The sequence below is a fragment of the Somniosus microcephalus genome, chromosome 29, assembly GCF_052327205.1.
Source record: "Somniosus microcephalus isolate GS21.2 chromosome 29, FLI_Smic_1.0, whole genome shotgun sequence".
NCBI lineage: Eukaryota > Metazoa > Chordata > Chondrichthyes > Squaliformes > Somniosidae > Somniosus > Somniosus microcephalus.
The window spans coordinates 43946682-43960099 of record NC_141015.1 but is presented as its reverse complement, the minus strand read 5'-3'; the positions used below and the strand labels follow the sequence as shown (position 1 = coordinate 43960099).

Sequence of the window (13418 nt, the reverse complement as noted above, 5' to 3'; positions counted from 1 at the left end):
CTGTACACCCGCCACAGTTTGCTTAGCTACAGAAAAAGTCACTGACAGATGAGATTATAAATAAAACACCGTGGAAGGCTTGCAATCTCAAGGTTTCTTCAGAGAAGTCCTTTCCTTCTCTCCTTTCTCGCCTCGCCCCACAGGAGAAACATTATTAAACTACAGCAGTCTGCATCATTGGGAATCTATCCAGACCTATAACAGTGACTGTCGCTGCAGCTTTTTCCAATTGTAGTGTCCTATCACAATAGGATGCTACTTAAGATTAAAAGTAAATCTATCAGCGTTCTTCTGGATGGATGATAACTAGGTTTACTTTTTGATATTGGGCATTTTAGTGAAAATGAATGATATACAGGAATATAATTAAACTTGAATCCGAATCTGGAGGATGGCTTTTACGTACAGTCCCTTGCATGCTTAGACGGTTTATGCAGGTTTTGAATTTGCAACCGGCCCGCCAAAAGAAAGTAACTATTGTTCCCCCAGATACTTGCATTACTCGTGACTTCAATTTAAATTATTTGCTTAAAAAAAACTGACAGTATTTTGGTCTAGTTGTTTTGGACAGTCCTATTCAGCAAAGTGGCTTCAAATTCACTCTAAGGTAATGGATAGCATTTCAAAATCATGTTTCTGTTCTCCTTTCCTGACTCTCCCATTATCTGCTTGGGCACATTTCCTTATCTGGACTGCTTTAGATTGAAACAATTAAAGAAGCAAAGTCAACATCTGTAACTTGGCCAGCTAGCTGAGTTTGCTCTTGGCTGAGTATTTGTGGATTTTGGTTTCGAAACAACAAGATATTTTCTTGACCAATTTATTGCTTCGTTTAAAAGCTACAAAATGCACAGCATTATTTTTCCTCGCAGACCCAATTCTGCATTAAGGCTACATATGAAAATTAAAAAGATGCATGGTAACGGGAGCTGGCTATTGTAGCAGAGAGAGAGATACGTTACTCTTGTGATAAGTGACTGAAGTATAAATTTTGAACTCTGGCATGAATTTAACAGACACGGCACATGTTGGTACAAAAGCAAAATACTGCGGGTGCTGGATATCTGAAATAAAAACACAAAATGCTGGAAATACTCAGCAGGTCAGGCAGCATCTGTGGAGAAAGAAACCGAGTTAACGTTTCAGGTCAATGACCTGATTCTGACGAAGATTCGTTCTGCCGAAAGGTCATCGACCTGAAACATTAACTCTGTTTCTCTCTCCACAGTTGCTGCCTGACTTGAGTATTTCCAGCATTTTCTGTTTTTATTGCAGCACATCTTAGTGCAGCTTCTAGGTTTTTGTCCAGCAGTTGTGAGCTGTACTTCGACTTCATCAGAGCGATTGCTGAGAATGTTGTTTCACACAACGAGACGCGCCAGACCCGCAAATATGAGTACAGGAAACTCTTTGGTATCCGGCACCGACGGGACCGGGATGGTGCCAGTTGATTAAAAATTCCAGATGACGGAGAGGGTTATCTACCGAGGCTATTTTTTAACAAACAGAAATTTAAAAAATCAAGAGATGTGCAGTATAAAGTAATTGGGTACTCACCTACAGAATGTTGTGTTAAATGGATGGTGGAAGATGGTGGCAGCGCGGGAGAGTCAGACTCCTGTTATTGAGGTGTTTGGACTTCCGACAGCGCCAAGAAGCCGAGTAGTGGCAGTTTGGAGAACTACCCCCCCACTGACTAACTCGGCCACTGCGGGAGACTCGGACTCTGCAACATTTCCGGTTATTGAGGTGTTGTTTTCGGAGGATGAATTTTGCCAGATATTTAGATGCCGTTTAAACGAGAGTTTCCTGTATTGAGATCACATACCCAACAATGGTGTCTATTACTCATTAGGTACAGTATTTGCTAATCTATGTGCAATTAGCCACATCTGGATTCCTAATTAGCCACTCATGGCTTGTGACTAACTTATTTAATAACACTGATATAGCCCATAATAGTCAAGTAAAAACTTAGGATTAAGACGGTAGTCTTGCCGTGAGACATTATTATTGATGGTTGATGTGTTGAAATTCAATATTGAATGCTTTGTTTTCAATTATGGACAAGCTCATCTGCAGCAAATAACGGTTTATATTCGTCGCAGGAAAATATCCTCATGCGTATACACTTTCATATCGCTGATGAAACAAAAGAGGACATTTGCACGGCAAAACACTGCATTCCTCACCAGAAATTTGCCATGACTTTGTTTGAACAGGTAGGAGGTGTTCCCATTCCCAGGATTAAGCATGGATTTTAAAACGTCTTGTACAACAATTTAGTTTTGTATTCAATTTTTTAATTACATGTTTTACACTGAGGTTTGAGGTTTATCCCCTTTAATGCTGAATTTCCTTGGCACCTTTTACCAAAAGGAATATTAACATCTAAGAGTGTTTCAAAGTATTACAATGGTGTAAAATGGTTGCTTGTGAAAAATGCAAGTTGATATTTTTTTTTAAGTCGTGTAAAAATGCTACGTTAGTGTTAAAAGCAGTAAAAGTGTTATATTTATGAAATGGAATTCAGATCTTTTGAGTTCGCTACAATATTATGTATGCTGCATGTATTACAGGAAACTTTGTGTTATCCGGAGGCAAACCGTCCGGCAAGCTCGAGCCACCGGCAAAAATCAGGAGCCGTTTTTTATTCTTTTTGTTTCTTTTCTTTGCTTTTTTTGAACAGTCAAGCTCTGCAACGTCTGTAGCTAAGCAACAGCTTCAGCCAGAGGCGCTTGCCGACTGTTTAGAGGCTGTTGCTAAGCAACAGGGTTTGTTGATTCATACGGAGATGAAAATCTCCGTATGTTTCAACATTAGCTCTGGAGTGTACGGCAGTTTTGAGAGAATGGCAGCAGCTCGGTCCCGTCGGTGCCAGATAGCACAAAGTTTCCTGTACAAGAAAATGAGTGAAATAGGAACGGCTAAATTTAAAAAGGAAACCAAATGCAGATTTTCCGACTGTTTGACCAGCATAGTTTTAGAATGATGCTTTCAATCCGAATGGAAAAAGTACGTGGTTCCATGTGTTTTGGGCAGAGCCTGCATTATTAAGTGTGAATGACTTTATATGTCACACATTACTGAATCATTCATAGCTTGCTACTTGAGACCTGATTGTACAATTTTTTTATCATGTTTATAATAAATTCTTAGGAACAGGCATTGAGCCCCTCGCGCCTGTTCCGCCATTCAATTAGATTATGGCTGATCTTTACCTAAACTCCATTTACGTGCTTTTGCTCTATATTCCTTGATACCTTTACCTAACAAATCTATGTCTCTGTTTTGAATTTTTCAATTGACCTAGCCTCAACAACTTACTGAAAGAGAGAGTTCCAGATTTCCACCACCCTTTGAGAAAATGTGCTTCCTGACATCACCCCTGAACGGCCCCCTTGTTCTGGACCCTCCCACCAGGGGAAAGAGTTTCTCTCTCTCGTCAACTCCTTTAATCACCTTAAGGGTGATGAGGAAGGAAAACTGCCACCTTTACCTGATCTATATGTGACTCCAGTCCCACACCAATGTCGTTGACTCTCAACAACTGCCCTCTGAAATGGCCTAGCAAAGCCACTCCGTTGTATCATAATCACTACAGTTTAGTCGTTCAGGAAGATGGCCCATCAGCACCTATTCAAGGCAGCTAGGGATGGGCAATAGCAGCCGGTCTTGCCAGCAATGACCACGTCCAAGAATGAATAATTAAGAAGTGGACCTCGCCTTAACCTGAATGCCGAGAGCCGGGACCTTCCTCCATGCTTTTGGAATGTTTACATTTTGAACTGTTGGGAGAGAGCTTTCCTGTGCTGGACAGTTTGGCTGCTGCCCGGCAGGAACCCTGTCGATGTGGACACAGTAATCCGTGGCTGAAATCTGAGCTGCAGCTACTTGTCTCGGTGCAAACGCCGCTGTAGTGAGAAGTCAGCAACCCTCGACCGCAATGGTACTTAATTTTAGAGTGCAGCAGACCAAGGCTAACCTTAATGACCTTCGTCAAGCTTGGTAGAATTATAATCTATTATGTCCTGACTGGACGATTTAAACAGACGATTGTGCACACCCTGGGAGGCAAGCCTTGGTTAAAGGACAGGGCTCCAATGTTCCCCAGTTCTCCCTGCACTAGATTGTCAGAAGACATTAAAGCACTGAAGATTTCACAAATGGATCAGGTTAAAAAGATAAAAGACTTGCATTTCTATAGCGCCTTTCATGACCATCGGTCATCTCAAAGTGCTTTACAGCCAATTAAGAATTTTTTTTGAAGTGTAGTCACTGTTGTAATGTAGAAAACGTGGCAGCCAATTTGTGCACGGCAAGCTTCCACAAACAGCAATGTGATAATGATCAGACAATCTGTTTTAGTGATGTTGATTGAGGGGTAAATATTGGCCCCAGGACACCGGCTAACTTCCCTGCTCTTCTTCGAAATAGTGCCATGCGATCTTTTACGTTCACCTGAGAGCGCAGACAAGGGCCTCTGTTTAACGTCTCATCCAAAAGACGGCCCCTCCGACAGTGCGGCACTCCCTCTACTGCACTGGAGTGTCAACCTAGATTTTTGTGCTCAAGCCTCTGGAGTGGGACTTGAACCCACAACCTTCTGAATCAAATTGATTGTTAGCGATGTATTGTTTAGTCCCGTCGCCAAACCAAGTTTTTCCAATACCGAGCTGAGCCCTGACATTTGGACCGAGAAGCTTGAGCGATACATCTTTTTAAACTGTTATAGTCATAACCGAGTGTCCTGAGATTAAGTAATGTAACATAAATCACCGAGGTAAACAAAAACGTATTAAACATGTGTGGTATTCAGAAATCTTGACTGCTCATTCTCCTCCTGCTGTGCTTACTGGAGACAGACACAGCACAGGCTAAGATAGTTAATTAAAAAAGGTCCCATGTAGGACACCTTATCCAATGGTGCTAAATTGTAAAACTCTACCTCATTCCTTCAGGTGCCTGATGAATGTTTCACAGCAAAGTCCTTTTTGATAGTGTAACTAGCCTGATTCCCCCCTCCCACCAAAATCGTAACGTGCAGTATGTTTGAGTGAAGGGATTTCCAACAAGCTTTACATTTGGACTGCGTGATCCTCGTGTAGAAACTGCAACAACATAAAGTAGATTTTTTTTTGACAATGCAGTATCACATTTATTTGTGTGGCGTGGTGGAATCTATGTTCAGTATAACATGAAGTTGGAAGGTTTTTCTTATACTTAGTATTGGATGTAGTTGTCTCCATGAACTGTTAACTAGTCTTTCCAATCTTATTAGTAATATTCAATACTCAGCAAGTACGTTTGGATTTTATGACCCATGTAGTGATGTGTGAAAACTAAGCCGAAAAGCTTCGAAACTTAGTAATAGGTTTGTCCATTTTGATGGATTTTGTGGAACAATTCTTTCTTGCAGTGTGTTTGTACCAGCTGTGGCGCAACATCTGATCCACTGCCTTTTATCCAGATGGTGAACTACATTTCCACAACTGCGTTGTGGTAAGCTATTGCTAAAAACCATTGTACTAAGCATGAACTTTACACAGCAACTTTCTCACAAGAAGATTCTAACAGAACTGGGATGAAGTTAAAAATAAAAGAAGCTTACTGTGCAGCGTGCAGTGTTCCCTGTTGACTTACTGGGAAATCAGTCAGCTTTCACTTACAATTCTAAATGCTGAAACCACAAACATTGACTTTAAACAGATTTATATATGGGTTTAGAAATTAAGGGTTTCAAATATAGTTTTGTCTGCTTTTCATGAAACAAGACTATACTAGTCACATTTTAATGGTAAACGTTTTAAAATGCTGTAGTTGCTGGAGGAAGCTTCTTGCTGATGAAGAAAAATCTTATCTAATAATAAACGCTGCAGTATTTCTGCTATGTTCTGGCAGTCTGTCTGAGTCTCTGAACGAGGGAGTGTCTTTGAAATGCTGACACCATTACTCTAATAACACCATGCGTTACTTAATGTTTTGCAGCATCTTGCACTTAACCCTCGATGTGTACTATGAATTTAGATCGCGGTGTGTTCTAAATTTGGTGTAATTCTCCAAGGGAGGAAAAGGGAATGGAATTTCTAACGAGTGGAGGACCCCTTTCTTGAGCAGTATGTCTGTTTGCCTGCAAAGGAAGAGGCATTGCTAGATCTAGTTATGAGTAACAAATAAATCAGGTAGATGAGTTACATGTGGATGAGCAGCTCGGGAACAGCGCCTGCACTATGATGAGATTTAAGCTCCAAATAGAAAGGGGAAAAAGTTCGTACAGGAACAAGTGCGCCAAATTGTAATAGGGCTGAATTTAGGAAGATGGGCTCACTGAGGTGTACTGGAAAGAGAAATTGGCATAAAGCATTATAGATTAACATTGGGATATTAAATAAAGGAGATTACAGAGCTTCTGAATAAAGATAAACCATTTTTTTACAACAACAACTTGTATTTATATAGAGCAAAAAAATATTAAATGTTCAGGAATAAGCTCTTCAAATAAAGAGTGTTTTCGGGAGATGCAAAGGGTGACCTGCATTTTGAATCTAGATGTAATATTTAAGTGGAATAGTCGTGCATAATGTGTGAACCTAAAGGGGAAAAAAAGTTTCCTAACAAAGTTTAGAAGCACTGTGTAAGATGCCTTGGGATAATATGGCAGTCTCGCTTAATTATGATCAAGATGGGCTGTGCATAATGTTTTACATAGAAAATTGTTTAGGCGCTTAATCCTATTCAAATAACAGAGCAATGTCTGGTACATGACGAAGCAGTAATCTTTTTAATTCAGGAGAGATGTTAATCTAGTTGTCAGTGTTTCTGCTGTGGATGCCCTACAGAGTGAGGGCTTTGTTTGTTTTCATGGGAACCAGTTCCTTTCTGCTTTGTCCCTTTTGTGTAGTAATCAAGCAATACGTATGATGGAAAGACGTGAGAAACCAACGCCTGACATGTTTGGGGAGCTTCTACAGAACGCGAGCACAATGGGTGATCTTCGGAACTGTCCAGTACGTATCTATTCACTCCTATTTCTCACTATTTGTGATGGTCTAAACACAAAGGTATTACTGCACTTGAATGTTGGCACCTTAAGAGATGAAGACTGTGAACATTTTAACTTCACTTATCAAATATATATTACAAAACAACATCACTGCAAAGTAATTCTCTAATGCATTGGTGTTTCTAATGCTGCGGCTTGTAGGTTGAATAGCAACATGCCAACAGTCCGATCACTGAGCAGGTGCTAGTTTGCTCGTGTTTGAAAATCGCCACTTGATTTTTGGCTGCTTGGCCCTTGCCCATTGGTTGGGGAAGATCTGCACAGGGCAGTGATCAGAATACTGCATTCCTGGCCTGGGTGTATCCATGGCAGCGGTTCTTCACTGTGTACAAACTGCCAGCACATCAGCTGGCAATGTTTAGTATTTTAATTTAGTGTTTACTTGCAAGTTGTGAGGAAAAGGTACATGAAAAAACTGGTTTAAAATTATTATTGAAACAAATAGGACAAAATTGAACAGAAAATTGTTTTAAAATAAAAACACCCCTGCATATTAGTATTTTGTAATGTAATTTAATCATTTTCAAGAGAATCTTGGACTTGTTGTACAAGATTCTTGCCTCCACTGCAGTATTTTTGCTTCATGACATGAAGCCTGTTTAGAGCCCATTTAATGACCTGTTGGTATTGCTTTGTGCTCAACATGCCCAGCTCCATGGTAACTTTTGCTTCCATTGGAAGATGGTCTGAGAATGTAACTGGAATCTCAATGACGACAGTTCATTGTTGAATGTGAAAAGTTCAATAGCTGTAAGCACTTTCTCCTGACTGGACTACAGAGTAAGAGTGGTAATAAAACAAATGTGACCGTGGAATGTGATCCACTCTTCATTTTATTCAAATCACTGAAGTGGTTTCATGGTATAAATACCTTTCAAGAATTTGGAATTAAAATGTTATTCATTTTGTCCATCTGCAAAAGGTATTGTTTCTTCGTTGGCTATTCTACCTAATTTAAGTTAACTGCTCTATATAACTGCGTGTTAGACTTTATTAAAATGTATTCACTGTTTGTTTATTTTTGAAAGGTATAAAATGGAATGTCATCTTTCTGTAATAACTTTCCAAACCATTTTTGAAAATGTACTTGGAAGTGTTGGTTTAAATTTTATGCATCTTGTTTTCCTTTTTCTCACCCCCAAATCTCCCTCTTAGTCACCCCCCCCCCCCCCCCCCCCAAATGTCCACACTAGTCTGGGGACCAATTTGATGCTAATTACACTTGCATGGGCCACTGCTGTAGCTTCACCTAGCTGCCCTACTGTTGTAATGTACATGAGAGTCTTGAATAAAGATCAGGGCTGGGTCTGCTCCCATGTTGTCTGATGTAAGAGCACAATTCTTGGTCTCACTCCGCTTGACTTCAACTTTAATATTGGGTTTGGTGTAATGCTGCTGTTCTCCCTAGCAACAAGCCAGTGTGCTGAAGCAATTGAAGCAGAGAAGCAGTGTCTTTTTATTGATTAAGGCTGAAGGCTTCCCTAATTGTCTTTGGCATTAATTGTAAAATTGTTTTTCCATGTTTGTCAACGATTGTGCTTCTGGTATAGTAAGTGTTTTTCTCTCTGTTTTCTTTACTCCATTCAGTTTCAGATTGATATAGCTTGACAGTTGCTGATTAGTAGAAACATGTGCATTCTGCCTGTTGATCCTGAATGACTGCCACAGACAATTATGGGGGTTGGAAAGGAGAGGAAAGGCGGTAACTGGTCTCATGGACAGCGGTGTATAGCAGCTCTAAGAATATTTTCAGATAAAAGCACTGAAAATATTAGCAGCCATTTCGACTCTTGCTGCATTGGTTTGTGATGCCGATATTGCTTGGAATAGACCTCTGGGCATTGCATGAGTTAATGTTATCGACGACATTCCAAAATGGGTGAATAAATTCATCAAGTTACTATATGGAGGGTAAATCCTGAAGTTAATGTTTAGAGTATGTTGCAGTGATGCTGAGCATATTATTGCCGCTGACTGGTTAATCAATCATTGGCAATAGTTAATTAGAAACTGGAAAGACTCTTTTAAAAGACATGACATCTGTATCCATTGCCTTTTGCACATGCTTGTGGTATATCACAATGAGTGGTCGCCTTTTATTGATTATTGGAACCAGCTCAGCAGAAATTGCACCGTCCAGTTATTAACGGGATTATTTGAAAATTGCGAACCATTGTGCATATTCTTTTGCAAATAAGTTTATTATATAAAATAAATGAAATACAATGACCTAATTGGGATTTAGAAATTATTAAATGAATCATGTTTTGGCCTTTTGCACAATGCTTGAATTACCACCAAACAAAACCTCTGAGTTTGCCCAATGACATTTGTAATGGCTTTTATGACCTTTCAGAAGTCCAAGAAGATATGAGGTGCAGATAGCAAAGCATATTTACAAATAAATAACTTTTAATATACAGTCTGTCCATTTCAACGTGTAATCACCACAAAAATTCCTACGTTTTTTCAAGTATTCAATTAAGTGAGAAAAATGGTAGGGTGCACAATTTTAATTGCACACAAAGCTTTCAGAATACTAATCTTTTATTAATGCAAGTCACTTTTTTAAAGTTAATTAAAATTTGTAATCAGATTGCTTCTTGTTCAACCCTTGCAAACAATGAAAACTCCATTGCCAGTGGGGTTTCTGGATGGGGATTAGAAGTGAGATTGGGTGGCTGCCTTCCCCCCCCCCCCCCCCGCCCTCCTTAAGCTGGGCACTAAGCCCAATTACCACGCTCAGTTGACTTGTCTGAGGCTGAATGTTGAACCTGGCCTTTGTGCTCACTAAGCTGTTGGGAGCTTCGGCTTTCCTGCTGCCTTGTCTGTGGCCCAGTAAAGAGAAGAGAATGTATTTATAATGTATACTGCAGTTGTTTGAATAGTGTGTCACTGTAGTAACTTTATAGTTGACCTAAACGGAAACTGATGGGAGTGCAGAAGAATCACCTGGAGTGATTTGCTCTCCTCTTTCCCCTTTTCTGTCATTGTCATCTTTTATTTCTCTCCTTGTGTTTTGAGAAGTGTGTGATTTCCACCAGATGCCTCATTGGCTGGATGAGGTTGAGGAGTTAGCACATTGTTGGGGTGAACCTGCAGCTGACCACACTGATACAGCACATGTAAGAGTAGTATGCTGTGCTGCATATTGTACAAAAAAAGCTTTCATCTGTGGAAGCACTTCACTGAGCTTTCAATGAGTGCTGCATAAACTCCGTGCTGTTGTAGTTTGTTTTGGTTTTGTAGGTACCATGAAGGGAGCTAAATATATCTATTTTAAAACTTTTGATTTTCTTTACAGAGCAACTGTGGCGAGAAGATCAGAATCCGTAAAGTGTTGATGAACTCCCCCGAGATAATCACTATCGGTCTGGTCTGGGACTCTGATCATTCTGATCTTGCTGAAGATGTTATCCATAGCCTGGGAACATGCCTCAAACTAGGAGATGTAAGATGGTTATTACAGTTTATTACTGGTCAATAAGGAAATGGCAGACTTGTGAATTGAGTACTTTTTATCCATTTTTACAATGAAGGAAGAGGACAAAATACCAGCAGTACAAGGAACCAAAAAAAGGCCAACAGAGGAACTTAGATTTAATTGAAGTAAAGAAATGGCAATGGAGAAAATAATGGGACTTAAGACAGACAAATCTCCAGGACCTGATGATTTCCACCCCACAGTATTCAAAAAAAAAAAAAAAAAAAAAATTGGCGAGTGAATTTTAGATGCATTTGTCATAATTTTCCAAAGCTCTCTAGATTCAGGAATTGTGCCTTTTGGATTGGAAAATTGTAAACCTCATTCTAGTATTTAAGGAGGGAGGGAGAATCAAACTAACTACAGACCTGTCAGTTTAACATCAGATGTGGGGAAGTTACTGGAAACTTATTAGAGACAGAGTGACTGAGCACTGACCAAAGAGAGTTATCATGGATTTCTGATGGGTGGATCATGTCTGACTAAATTTTTTGAACTTCTTGAGACCAGTAGCATGGTGGATAGAGGAGTGTCTATAGATGTTGTCTATAGGGGCTTCCAGAATGCATTTGATAAGGTCGCACACAAGAGATTATTAACAAAAATTAAAGCACACAGAATTTTGTGACGTAGGTTGATAATTGGTTGGGAGGTAGGAGACAGGGATTTGGGAAAAGAATGTTCTCTGATTGGGATGTGACAGGTTATTTTGCCCAGGAATCTGTACTGGGGCCTCAGCTTTTCACCATATATATTAATGACTTGAATGAAGGAGTAGAGAGTTGTATATCCAGGTTTGCAGATGACCCTAAGTTAAGGGGCACAGTAAGTTGTGTAGATGGAGCAGGAAGTTACAAAGGAGACAGAGACTAGTGAGTGAGCAAAACTGTGTCCGATGGATTTTAACGTGGAGAAGTGTGAGGTAATTCACTCTGGATTTGAGAAAGACAAATTGGAATATTTTCTTAATAGTGGGACTAGGAGCAATGGAAAAGCGAAGGGATTAGGTGTCCATGTACACACATCACTAAAAGCTAGTGCACAGGTACAAATAGTAATCAGAATGGCTAATGGGAGGGGGTTGGAATACAGAAGTGAGGAAGTGAAGTTTAGGTTGTACATAGTCTTGGTCCGATCCCATCTGGAGTACTGCGTTTAGTTTTGAGCACCAAACCTCCGGAAAGATAAATTGGCCTTGGAAGGGGGTACAGCGCACATTCACCAGAGGACAGGTTGCATAAACTTGGGTTGTATTCCCTTGTGTTTAGAAGGTTGAGGGGTGATCTACTCAAAGTCTTTAAAATGATAAAGCTATTTGATAGGGTGGATACAGAGAAGCTATTTTCCCTGGTGGGGGAATCCAGAACAAGGGGCCACGATCTTGAACTTTGAACTTGGCTTTTTCGGAGTGAAATCGGCTAACACTGATACAAGGGGCAGTGGAGTTCTGGTACTCTGTTCCCCTGTAAGGCTGTGACTGCTGGGTCAATTGAAATTTTCCAGACTGAGATCGATCGAGTTTTGTTTGGTAAGGGTATTGAAGGATATGGATCAAAGGCAGGGGAATGGAGTTGAGTACGGATCAGCCATACTCGAATAGAATGGCAGAACAGACTTGATGGGCTGAATGGCCAACTCCTGTTCCTATGCTTGATTGTGTTTGTGATAACCAGAGCCACAACAATGACTCTTTATCCATTTTTGTAGATTAGTTTAATATTCATTTTGTAGACATTTAAGCTTTGTAAAGATTAAAACAGCTTGTCAAAAATAATTTTTTGGATAGTAAAAATTGTGTTAACAATTGCACTCACTTAAATTTTAACTGCAATATTTTTGTATAGGTCCATTGTCCCCATTTGAAGCCAAATGATCCATTGTAGTAATCTTGGTTTTAATGTCGATTATTTAATTTGCACACAGTACTGCTTCTTTCACCACTCATCATTTTAAATGAAGGTCAAATTGGTTTATAATTTTGTAATCTGATTTGCTTCTGGTCAGTCTGTGGGTTTCACTCGAGCTTTGACGGGTGTAGGTTTTGCAGGGAAAAAAACAGTTTTTCACCATTGTGCCATATTTCAATACTGCGTTTGGAAGATGAGCATAACTGCATTTGCTGGCTACCTTGGCAGCGCATCGACTTGAAGCGTTTTTAATGCCATTGTACCTGAAGAAAACCTTTGACCTTGAACTGGTGTATACATCTGAAGCTGGAAGAAAGTCTGGGGAATAGCCATTAATTGCACTGCACTTTTCTCTAAATGGTAGCTCTCTGGTCTGGAATGCGGAAATAAATTCAATGATGAACTGACTAAATAACTCACCAGTCACAGCATTTGTTATGGTAACTGTCTGTTCCTTTTTAGTAGTTGTCTTGTCGGAGTACATTTTCCACGTTCCACTGTTGTCTATCATGTGTTCTGTCAATGCTGTGGAAACAGCAAAACACTGAAACGTTTCCTGAATTTTAAAATGAATCCTAGTTGTATAGTTCTGGGCCCCTAGCAACCTTTGTGCTATTGGATTCAAACTACAAAGTGAAGTCACTTCGCACCAGCACTACAGTTGTCGTGTAACTGCTGGCTCAGTCCACCGTCTTGGACCTCGATCAATCATTAAGGTTTTACTGTGGTTTACAAAGAACCAGCATGCGTCCGCAACACTGAAGACAAAATCTTGGGATTCATTATGGACATTAACAGAAAAGCTATTTTTTTTTTAATGGGGATTGTTTTGAGCCCATCACCGTTCACTCTTGGCTGGTCTACAATGAGACGGAGAAAGTGCATCAAGGATTGCAGAAACTTAATATTAGCCACAGAACTTGTTTATGTTCCTCTCGGGTATTTTTTTTCAGCTCTACGTGTA

At 39.9% G+C, this 13418-nt stretch overlaps 1 protein-coding gene across 5 annotated transcripts in view; it reads left to right on the top strand.

Moving 5' to 3' along the window:
- usp54a (ubiquitin specific peptidase 54a) overlaps positions 1-13418 on the top strand; it is a 131393-nt gene that overhangs the window by 78766 nt on the left and 39209 nt on the right. For all 5 annotated transcript variants that reach the window (XM_085970744.1, XM_085970742.1, XM_085970745.1 and 2 more), the window contains exons 5-8: positions 2109-2222; positions 5420-5502; positions 6902-7007; positions 10368-10514. In XM_085970744.1, coding sequence (XP_085826870.1) covers positions 2109-2222; positions 5420-5502; positions 6902-7007; positions 10368-10514 — 450 coding nt within the window. The remainder of the gene's footprint in view (positions 1-2108; positions 2223-5419; positions 5503-6901; positions 7008-10367; positions 10515-13418) is intronic.